We start from the raw sequence: 11528 nt of genomic DNA, 5'->3' as shown, positions 1-11528 counted from the left end.
TTTGGGCTGGAGCAGCTGCTGGGCGTCTGGGTGTGGTTCTGCTCTAGGTCCCAGCTGGGTCCCACGACGAGATCTTTCAAGACTTCCACTGGGGATGTATGTGTTGGTGAAGAGAGACAGAAAAGACACACACATACACACACACAAATACACAAAACACGTGTTTAACAAACAGATATTCTTGCTCTGTGATAATACCTGGTTATCAACAACATTCCCAACGGGGATATCAATTGAAAGGATCAGTAAGTCCCTGTAGCCCTCCTGGTATAGACCCCCTTAGTCTCTTCAAGAACCAAGGACTCTTCCTTGCAGTGGTGTGCCGTGGGGAGAACCATACCTTCTCTGATGGCCTCCTGGACCAGCTTCTCTCCATGCGGGGGGTCCGACGACTCGGTGCGGAAGAGAGAGCGGGGGTTCCCCCAGGGCAGAGGGCCGTCTTCCCTGCCGCTCTGGAGAGCCACAAGGTCTGCGAAGAGTTCTGCTTTCTCCCTGAGAAGCACCCCAATCTCCTGGTCACACTGCTGAATCTTGTCTACGGGAAGGAAGGATGGAAGGAAGGAAGTGAAGGTGGCTGCCAGGGGAAGGCGCAGGAGGGAAGCTGGGAATGAGTTGGACCTTACCCTTCAGCTTCCTGAGAGAGGCTTCACTCTCGGTCTCAATGAGGGGGAAGTCATCCCGGTGAGGGCAGCTGCAGTGGAGAAGGAAGCAGAAATGTCAGGGTTAACCCTTTGGGCCAAGAAGTCTTGGGCAGCCTGTAATTCTGGCAGTTTGGGGCGAAGGGGGCTGCGTAGAAGCATCTTTGCCATAAATTAACTCAACTCCCATTTATAGTTTTTTCCACCAACTTCTGGGGCAACTGAATCAGCCACCTGGCCGTTTCAGCCAAGCTCTGCCTTCTCTGGACATTAAAGGAGAAGGCAATCCTGTCGCCATTTTACAGCTCATTCCTTATTTTGGGAAAGTCCTGTTTTAATCTCCCTCCACTCTTGCTGTCTTTTTTTTTAAACAAAAACAAAAAACGCCCCAAAGGCTGTGATGATTTAAAGTCATGATCACTGAAAGGGACCACAAATCTTAAGAGGATTTGGGATTCCCTCTCTGGGGCCATTCCAATCAAATAAATGGACTCCACCTATTTGTATAAATGGGCACTGAAGTAAAGACCAGGATAGAGAAAGCCCGAACGGCATTCTTCAAAATGAAAAAGGTCTTCTGCAGTCACGACATAAGCCTAAGACTGAAGATCAGGCTTGTCAGATGCTGTATTTTTTCTATCCTGCTCTGTGGAGTAGAGAGTTGGTCTCTGACAGAAGGCCACCTGAAGAGACTAGAAGAATTTGAAATGTGGATTTACAGGCGGCTGTTACGTAGAAGCTGAGTTGACAAGATCAGAAATGAGGGGATCAGCCGCCTGGGAAAGCCCAGGGAAATCATCAAAACAATTAAAAAACGAAAATTAGAATATTTCGGGCAGGTGATGCGACACCCCAGAAAAATACGGCATACTCCATTTAATCCTCCAGGGAAAGATGGAAGGCAAACGAGGTCCAGGCAGAAGAAGAACATCGTGGCTTCAAAATCTAAAGGACCGGTTTGGACAAAACTCAGCAGCCCTTTTTTGTGCGGCTGCTGATAAAAACAGGATCGCCAACGTCCAATAACGGATATGGCACAAGAAGAAGAAGAAGTATAAATGGGCTGACTTAATGATTTTGAAAAATTATATGCTGCTCCTTACAGCCAAGTTATGGCAGTTATAGTATGGTAAAAATACAAGCTAAAGTAAAACAAAACAAGGAAAGGAAAGGGAGAAATAAAAGAAAAAGTGCAAAATGAAAAAAGTAGAGGAAAACTAGGAAAACAAGATATAACAATATTAAGAAATGGCTTCTGGTCTTCTTCAGGAGCTATAAGTACAATTATATTTTAACCTCTATTTCTAAAGCTGCATCACAACTCTCTTCTTTTTATAATCTCTCCTGTCTAATCATCCAACCCACAAACCAGGGGTAGGCAACCTTGGCTCTTTTATGACTCATGGACTTCAATTCCCAGAATTCCTGAGCCAGCCATGCTGAGGGGAAAGGGAGAGGTTTCCAAGGTGAGCCATGTTGGCTCAGGAATTCTGGGAGTTGAAGTCCACGAGTCATAAAAAAGCCAAGGTTGCCTACCCCTGTCATAAACCATGTTCCTTTTTCTTTTTTTTATGCAAAGAGTCCATTAGGGATGTCCAATAAATATAGATATTGTCTTTTCTCTAATCAAAGAAGTCAATTTAGCCATTTCAGCTAGTGCAGTCTCATCGTAGGCTGGACGTCTCCGTGACCGAATTCACACAGAGAGATATGCTGTGCACCATGCTTTGTAAGCCACAACTAGCTGGGTTCACATCATATCGCAAGCCAACATCGACTAGAGCATGTTATGGCTCAGACTAGCTCTTTAGCAAACCCCCATCAGGCACTGGAGGTGGCTTCAACTCCTTGCCTTACAAGTGGGGCAGGTCTGGATGCCTGTCCCACTGCCAGGCCTATGGAAGGATGGGAGGGAAGCTGCCCCCCCAGCCCACTCACAGCTTGACACTCTGCTGGATGACCTTCATCCAGGTGTTGCGGTCATCACGCGATGCAGCGTGAACCTCATACATCTCAGGCGGGGTGCCACTGATCAGGAACATGCCCTTCTCCTGGTTGGCAATGTCACGGACAATCAGGTTCTGGATGGAGATGACTGTTGGCTTGTCCTGAAAGGAAAGAAGCATGTTCAGACTTTCCCCTCGTAGGTAGATCCGTAGGAAGGGACCTTGGAGGTCTTCTATTCCAACCCTCTGCCCCGGGCAGGAAACCCTATACCAGACATGTCAAACACAAGGCCCGGGGGCCGGATGCGGCCTGCGAAGTGGTTTCATGTGGCCCACGAAGCCATCCTGGACACCTCCGTAGCTGCGTTTCTTGCCTGTTTTTCTCCCTCCCTCATCTCAAATATTTCCCCACCACTCTGTTCTTAGGAAGGAAGGAAAGAAGGAAAGAAGGAGAGCGAGGGTCTGAGGGAAGTCCTGCTTTAGTCCTGCCCTGCTGCCCTTTTACCATCCCTTGCCCCCTCCTCCTGGCCTATCCTGGGGTCTCCCATCCTATTGCTAAGGAAGCTTTGGATACAAAGCCGGGTCTCCTCCCATGGAGAGAGAATGGGCCTCCCTCTGACTTTGCCCTCGTACCCATCATGAGCAACCTGGTTAAGGAGACCAAGCACAACAGCAGCAGCCTTGAGGAGGTAAGTGCAGCTGGGCGCCCCCTTGGGGAAGTGGGGCTGGGCTTGGTGCCGCAGGTGCTCGAGGGCCAGGCTGGGCCTTTGACCTCTGCTGCCCAGGGCTCCGGGTAGCCCGCACCACCATCCAGCCCCCCCCCCCACATGGCCTGAGAGGAACGGTGAGGCTCCTCCAGTGGACCATGCCTTGGCACTTGCCCCGGTCCCACCCCCTTCTGCCAGAGACCCTCAGATCTGTCCCACTCCCGCCCAGACCCCCACAGGCACCCTTGACGCGAACGATGTAGAGCTGGCCATGCCCACCCAGTAGGCACCACCCACTCCACGCCCACCCAGTAGGATGCACCCCCCCTGGCCAGGGGGGGGGGCTCCCGTTGGTGTTACACTACTTTAACTCACTGTGGGGACGGAATATGGATCCCAGACAAATAGTTGTCTAATTTTTTCTTCAAAATCTCCAGCGATGGAGCCCCCACAACTCCGGGAGGCATCCATTCATTGCCCTCTTTCAAAAGTAGCATTTATCGTGGATCAGGGAGCCTTGAAATGCAACATCCCCAAACCATTGTTTAATTTGCTTGGAGGTCCTCTCTTCAAGCCATCTTGGCTTCATCCATGTAATTTTCACAGCAACCGTATGAATGTCCTTCTTTTCCAGGGTTGTCTATAAAGCCCTGTGATTTCCTGGTGGTTTTCCACCCCAAAAACTAACTGAATCTGATCCTCCTTAGCTTCTTCACATCAGCCAAGATGAGACTAGGATTGTTTGAAACCCTTGGTAGCAAAGACAATCCCAGTTCCGACAAGATCTATTCCTGGGCCCTGTAAGGCAGTGGTTCTCAACCTTTTTAATGCCGCGACCCCAACCGGTCGTAAGTTGAGGACTAAACCGGTCGTAAGTCAAGGACTACCCAACCGGTCGTAAGTCGAGGACTTTCCCTGCCCGGGAGCGACGCACATGCGTGGTTCTGCCCCCTGCGCCGGCCGAGGCGTAGCTGGCAAGCGGCAGAGACGGAGCAGGCCGACCACCAGCTGGCCCAGCCCAAGGGAGGTAAGGCACCCGCTGGAAAAGGGGAAAAAATGGCGGACAAAAAAAATGGCGGACAAAAAAATGGCGGACAGCCTTGCTTGGCGACCCCCGTGAAATGGTCGATCGACCCCAAATGGGGTCCCGACCCACAGGTTGAGAACCACTGCTGTAAGGGGTCCTAAACACAGCCAGGGCCCTGGGCGTTCTGTGCCAACAGGCACCCAGTTTGAGACTTGGGTATCTCATCACAGGAAAAGGTGAGGGAAAAATAAAAGGGCACTTACCAGTGTGGGGAAAATATACTTTTGGTCCTTCTCCTGCAGGAAGATGAGAACGTCTGTCATCAGAACCACCAAGACATCTGCAAGGGAGAGAGGGACAAGGGACCACAGGGAGAGGAACAGTTTACTGCAGGGCCCCCCAATCCCTGGGCCACAGCACACTACCGAACCTTGAGCGGTTGGGCTGTGGAAGTGGCAGGAGAGTGTGCACGCGCATTCCCACTTGTGCGAGCAGCGGACAAGTGCCTGTATGTGCACTCCATTTGTATGAGGGGCGGGCGCACATGCCCGCTGCTTGCGCACATGGAGATGCGCCCGCTTGCCCGCCACTCACGCAGAAACATCCCTTCTCTGGACAGTGATTAATATTTATATGTTACTTATATGTAAGGGTGTAGGTCAGGGGTAGTCAACCTTGGCTCTTTTACGACTCGTGGACTTCAACTCCCAGAATTCCTGAGCCAGCTAAGCTGGCTCAGGAATTCTGGGAGTTGAAGTCCACGAGTCATAAAAGAGCCAAGGTTGACTACCCCTGGTGTAGGTCTATACGTATGTTGTATATAGTATGTTTAAATGTGTTTTATGTATGTGTACACTTCGAGAGCAAGCAACTCAATTTTATTTTTAATGTGCACCATTGTACCCACAGTAAAAAAAAAATGACAATAAAGGTTATCTATCTATTTCTCTCTCTTCCCCCCACTGGTCCGCAAAGCCAGAAAGGTGAGGGAACTCTGTTTTACTCTATATTCTACACATCACCTTGAGTTGTATAAATAAAAGATAGAGTAGAAATATAAGTACACACAAAGAACAGTGGCAATGATTATTCCATGTTTCACCATAAGTACGGGGGGAAGGAAGTCTCACAGCATGCGACAGTACTACAGACTCCAATACAAAATATTTTCTGGTCCAGAAAGGAGGGTTTAGGGATTGGCTTGCAAGAATGACCACAGGCTGTCCTCAACTTACAACAGTTTGCTTAGTGACCCCTCAGAGTTACAACGACACTAAAAAATGTGACTTAGGACTGTTTTTCACAGTTATGACCTTGCAACATCTCCATGGTCATGTGATCAAAATTCAGATGCTTGGCAACTGACTTATATTTATGACGGTTGCAGTGTCCTGGGGTCATGTGGTCCTCGCCCACAGGGAAGTCAGATTCACTTAACAACCGGATTACTACTGCTGCGATTCACAACAATTGTGGCAAGAAAGATCATAAAATAGGGCAAAACAAATCTCTCACTTAACAGCAGAAATTTTGGGCTCAGTTGTGGCGTAGGTTGAGGACTACCTATATTGATCATTTTGCAGAACCTGGCTCTCCTTCGTTCGGAAGCTAAACCAGGGCAGGGACGGGGCCTTTCCTGCCGTTCGTCCCACCTTTGAAGCGCCCGGCGGGGGTCTTCCAGAGCATGCAGCCGTCGTGGACCAGCTTGCGCCGCAGCATCTCCTCCTTGCTGAAGGGCCCCCGCTCCCAGGGCAGGTGGGCCTTGGTCCGCCCATCCACCCGGCCGTAGATTTCTTGCAGCCGCGCGTTCTTCTCCTGATTGTGCACTTCCTGGTCAATGGTCGAGAGCAGCTCTTTGACCAGCGTCAGGGCTGTGCGCAGATCTTTCTGATCCACTTCATTCCCTGGGGGGGGAGAGAGAAAACATTATCAGATTCACTGAGAGTTTGGGAAAGGAAACGGAAGGGAGAGGAGAGAAAACCACCCAGAAAGAAAAGGCAAATTTGTAGGCAACTGCTCAGCCCAGGAGGGCAGAAACACGGGTTTCAAAGCACTCCGAGAGGATCCCCTTTAGTGAACTCGCTAGAAATAAGACTGGGAAATTCCTAAAATCCAGGTTCGTTTTATCGGATGTGGTGGTCTTGCAAACATGTGAAAACATAGTGGGCAAACGTAACAACGGCAAGGCAGAAAATATTTAAGCTACAAGTATGAATGAAACCTGAAGCTTTTCTTTTCGTCTGCAGTCACGACATAAGCCTAAGACTGAAAATCAGGCTTGTCAGATGCTCTATTTTTCCTATCCTGCTCTATGGAGTAGAGAGCTGGTCTCTGACAGAAGGCCACCTGAAGAGGCTAGAAGCATTTGAAATATGGATTTACAGGCTGTTAGGTATAAGCTGGGTTGACAAGATCAGAAATGAGGAGGGGATAAGCCGCCTGGGAAAGCCCAGGGAAATCATCAACACAATTAAAAAACGAAAGTTAGAATATTTCGGACATGTGATGCGACACCCAGAAAAATACGACATACTCCATTTAATCCTCCAGGGAAAGATTGAAGGCAAATGAGGTCCAGGCAGAAGAAGAACATCGTGGCTTCAAAATCCAAGGGACCGGTTTGGACAAAACTCAGCAGCACTTTTTCGTGCGACTGCTGATAAAAACAGGATCGCCAACATGATGGCCAACGTCCGATAACGGATATGGCACAAGAAGCAGCAGCAGCAGCTTTTCTTTTAGGTATGATGGACAAGCCAACTGAAAAACAATATGGGGCGCTATTCCTTCACATGGTGATGGGGGCAAGGATTGTACTTGCCAAGCACTAGAAAGAAAAAGGGACGCCAAATGTGGAAGAATAGATTTTGAAATTTGCTGAATTAGCCGAGATGGCAAAATTAACTGCTTTGATCAGAAATAATGGACTAGACAGCTTTATAAGAGACTGGAAACCGTTTGTGGACTTTTTTACACACCAAATACAATAACAGATGGTTAACAGAGGGATTTGAAGATTATATATATATATATAAATTTCTTTTTTTCAGCAACCAGCCGGGGTGGATTCTATATCAATCGGAATAGAGTTGGAAGGGAACCTTATTAAATGTTTAAATTTATTTGGTATTTGGATCACCTTTTTCTCTTTTTTATACACATTTTTCTTTTTTGTTGTTAGTGCTGGACGTATGTTTTTGTTTTGTCCTGTTCTGGGATTAAAAGTTTTGGTCTTCACTCTAGATCACGGGTAGGCAACCTTGGCTCTTTTATGACTCGTGGACTTCAACTCCCAGAATTCCTGAGCCAGCATAAATTGAGCGCTACTTAAAATATTTTCAAATGAATGACATATTCCATACTGGAAGTACTAGAAATACATTTCTTAGGCGACAGAAACAGCCCATAGTACAAATTTGAAAAATTGGTTGTCGTAGCTATTAATTGTTGATGAAAGTATTTTTTTTAAAAAAGTAACAACACTCTAAAAGGCCACCCGGGCCTCTCTCTGGTACCTTTGGAGTTTTGCAGGATTCGATCAATGAGCCCAGGATATTTGGTGATGCGCTGGGTGACGAGCAGGATGCATTCTTGCACCCCGTGCCGCCGAAGCACCGATGAGCGTGACAATCTCTGGAAACATTGAGGAAATGGGCAGAAGGGTTATTACTCAGAATACATCCACAAGTATATGCAGCACACCTCTGTACACGCCTCCCCCCCACACCTCATGCCAAATCTAAACCCCAAAGCTTCGGTCATAGCTATAAAACGAGGAGATGCACAAACCCTGAAAAGGTTGTGGGTATGACTACAGGTAGTCCTCGAGAGGGACTGGAATTTCGGTCACTAAGTGATGCTGTCGCGGCTGCATCTCTCCTAGCCAAGCTTCAATGAGCTGACAGCCTGACATTAGCAACGGGGTTGGGGGGGGAGGGATTGGACTGTAAGGAGGAAGAAGGAGGGGATGGAAGCCCAAGTTGAGCCTTGAGAGAAGCTTCAGCCAGCCAAGGTCAGCTATGGATATGCAGAGCTGGGAACGAGAACCTATTTCCTAAACAATGTACAAGCACCTGATTGGATGGCTGGCAGGGGAGCGGGAGGAGAAGTAAATTTACGTTGTATTATTTACACGGGAAAACCTCAGATTCAGCTCTCGCTACTTCTGTAACCATTTAAGCTTCCGTAAAGTATATTCTTGGCAACAACGAACGGCCAGCGGTCTTTCTTTGCTAGATGGCTGAGTGGGATGGTTTCACTTAGTAATCTCTGCAGTCCCAATTGTTGTCGTTAACTGANGGCAAGCGGCAGAGACGGAGCAGGCCGACCACCAGCTGGCCCAGCCCAAGGGAGGTAAGGCACCCGCTGGAAAAGGGGAAAAAATGGCGGACAAAAAAATTGGCGGACAAAAAAATGGCGGACAGCCTTGCTTGGCGACCCCCGTGAAATGGTCGATCGACCCCAAATGGGGTCCCGACCCACAGGTTGAGAACCACTGCTGTAAGGGGTCCTAAATACAGCCAGGGCCCTGGGCGTTCTGTGCCAACAGGCACCCAGTTTGAGACTTGGGTATCTCATCACAGGAAAAGGTGAGGGAAAAATAAAAGGGCACTTACCAGTGTGGGGAAAATATACTTTTGGTCCTTCTCCTGCAGGAAGATGAGAACGTCTGTCATCAGAACCACCAAGACATCTGCAAGGGAGAGAGGGACAAGGGACCACGGGGAGAGGAACAGTTTACTGCAGGGGCCCCTAATCCCTGGGCCACAGCACACTACCGAATCTTGAGCGGTTGGGAACTGGTCTGCGGAAGTGGCAGGAGAGTGTGCATGCACATTTCCACTTGTGCGAGCAGCGGACAAGTGTGTGCATGTGCATTCCATTTGTATGAGCGGCGGGCGCACGTGCCCGCTTGCGCACATGGAGCTGCGCGCGCTGGCCCGCCACTCACGCAGAAACATCCCTTCTCTGGACAGTGATTAATATTTATATGTTACTTATATGTAAGGGTGTAGGCCAGGGGTAGTCAACCTTGGCTCTTTTACGACTCGTGGACTTCAACTCCCAGAATTCCTGAGCCAGCTAAGCTGGCTCAGGAATTCTGGGAGTTGAAGTCCACGAGTCGTAAAAGAGCCAAGGTTGACTACCCCTGGTGTAGGTCTATACGTATGTTGTATATAGTATGTTTAAATGTGTTTTATGTATGTGTACACTTCGAGAGCAAGCAACTCAATTTCATTTTTAATGTGCACCATTGTACCCACAGTAAAAAAAAATGACAATAAAGGTTATCTATCTATTTCTCTCTCTTCCCCCCGCTGGTCCGCAAAGCCAGAAAGATGAGGGAACTCTGTTTTACTCTGTATTCTACACATCACCTTGAGTTGTATAAATAAAAGATAGAATAGAAATATAAGTACACACAAAGAACAGTGGCAATGATTATTCCATGTTTCACCATAAATACGGGTGGGGAAAAAGTCTTGCAGCATGCGACAGTACTACAGACTCCAATACAAAATATTTTCTGGTCCAGAAAGGACGGTTTAGGGATTGGCTTGCAAGAATGACCACAGGTTGTCCTCAACTTACAACAGTTTGCTTAGTGACCCCTCAGAGTTACAACGGCACTAAAAAATGTGACTTAGGACTGTTTTTCACAGTTATGACCTTGCAACATCTCCATGGTCATGTGATCAAAATTCAGATGCTTGGCAACTGACTTATATTTATGACGGTTGCAGTGTCCTGCGGTCATGTGGTCCTCGTCCACAGGGAAGTCAGATTCACTTAACAACCAGATTACTAACTTATCAACTGCTGCGATTCACAACAATTGTGGCAAGAAAGATCATAAAATAGGGCAAAACAAATCTCTCACTTAACAGCAGAAATTTTGGGCTCAGTTGTGGCGTAGGTTGAGGACTACCTATATTGATCATTTTGCAGAACCTGGCTCTCCTTCGTTCGGAAGCTAAACCAGGGCAGGGACGGGGACTTTTCCTGCCGTTCGTCCCACCTTTGAAGCGCCCTGCGGGGGTCTTCCAGAGCATGCAGCCGTCGTGGACCAGCTTGCGCCGCAGCATCTCCTCCTTGCTGAAGGGCCCCCGCTCCCAGGGCAGGTGGGCCTTGGTCCGCCCATCCACCCGGCCGTAGATTTCCTGCAGCCGCGCGTTCTTCTCCTGATTATGCACTTCCTGGTCAATGGTCGAGAGCAGCTCTTTGACCAGCGTCAGGGCTGTGCGCAGATCTTTCTGATCCACTTCATTCCCTGGGGGTGGGGGTGGAGGGGAGAAAACATTAGCAGATTCACTGAGAGTTTGGGAAAGGAACGGAAGGGAGAGGAGAGAAAACCACCCAGAAAGAAAAGGCAAATTTGTAGGCAACTGCTCAGTAACAACACTCTAAAAGGCCACCCGGGCCTCTCTCTGGTACCTTTGGAGTTTTGCAGGATTCGATCAATGAGCCCAGGATATTTGGTGATGCGCTGGGTGACGAGCAGGATGCATTCTTGCACCCCGTGCCGCCGAAGCACCGATGAGCGTGACAATCTCTGGAAACATTGAGGAAATGGGCAGAAGGGTTATTACTCAGAATACATCCACAAGTATATGCAGCACACCTCTGTACACGCCTCATGCCAAATCTAAACCCCTAAGCTTCGGTCATAGCTATAAAACGAGGAAATGCACAAACCCTGAAAAGGTTGTGGGTATGACTACAGGTAGTCCTCGAGTGGGACTGGAATTTTGGTCACTAAGTGATGCTGTCGCGGCTGCATCTCTCCTAGCCAAGCTTCAATGAGCTGACAGCCTGACATTAGCAACGGGGTTGGGGGGGGGAGGGATTGGGCTGTAAGGAAGAAGAAGGAGGGGATTCCCGGAAGCCCAAGCTGAGCCTTGAGAAAAGCTTCAGCCAGCCAAGGTCACCTATGGATATGCAGAGCTGGGAACGAGAACCTGTTTCCTAAACAATGTACAAGCACCTGATTGGATGGCTGGCAGGGGAGCAGGAGGAGAAGTAAATTTACGTTGTATTATTTACACGGGAAAACCTCAGATTCAGCTCTCGCTACTTCTGTAACCATTTAAGCTTCCGTAAAGTATATTCTTGGCAACAACGAACGGCCAGCGGTCTTTCTTTGCTAGATGGCTGAGTGGGATGGTTTCACTTAGTAATCTCTGCAGTCCCAATTGTTGTCGTTAACTGA

General features: G+C 48.5%; 1 protein-coding gene across 1 annotated transcript in view; it reads right to left on the bottom strand.

Moving 5' to 3' along the window:
- The window catches only part of LOC107296023 (rho guanine nucleotide exchange factor 2-like), a gene marked incomplete at its 5' end in the record, with an annotated part of 16250 nt that extends 5379 nt beyond the window's left edge, over positions 1 to 10871 (bottom strand). The window contains 9 exons of the mRNA XM_029285960.1: positions 341 to 535; positions 624 to 691; positions 2577 to 2746; positions 4582 to 4658; positions 5971 to 6222; positions 7834 to 7951; positions 8935 to 9011; positions 10338 to 10589; positions 10754 to 10871. Coding sequence (XP_029141793.1) covers positions 341 to 535; positions 624 to 691; positions 2577 to 2746; positions 4582 to 4658; positions 5971 to 6222; positions 7834 to 7951; positions 8935 to 9011; positions 10338 to 10589; positions 10754 to 10871 — 1327 coding nt within the window. The remainder of the gene's footprint in view (positions 1 to 340; positions 536 to 623; positions 692 to 2576; positions 2747 to 4581; positions 4659 to 5970; positions 6223 to 7833; positions 7952 to 8934; positions 9012 to 10337; positions 10590 to 10753) is intronic.
- Positions 10872 to 11528: the final 657 nt, after the last annotated feature.

Source organism: Protobothrops mucrosquamatus, unplaced genomic scaffold (genome assembly GCF_001527695.2).
Source record: "Protobothrops mucrosquamatus isolate PMUCROS unplaced genomic scaffold, P.Mucros_1.0 scaffold2604, whole genome shotgun sequence".
NCBI classification, from domain to species: Eukaryota; Metazoa; Chordata; class Lepidosauria; order Squamata; family Viperidae; genus Protobothrops; species Protobothrops mucrosquamatus.
This window is presented reverse-complemented; position numbering and strand designations above follow the sequence as displayed.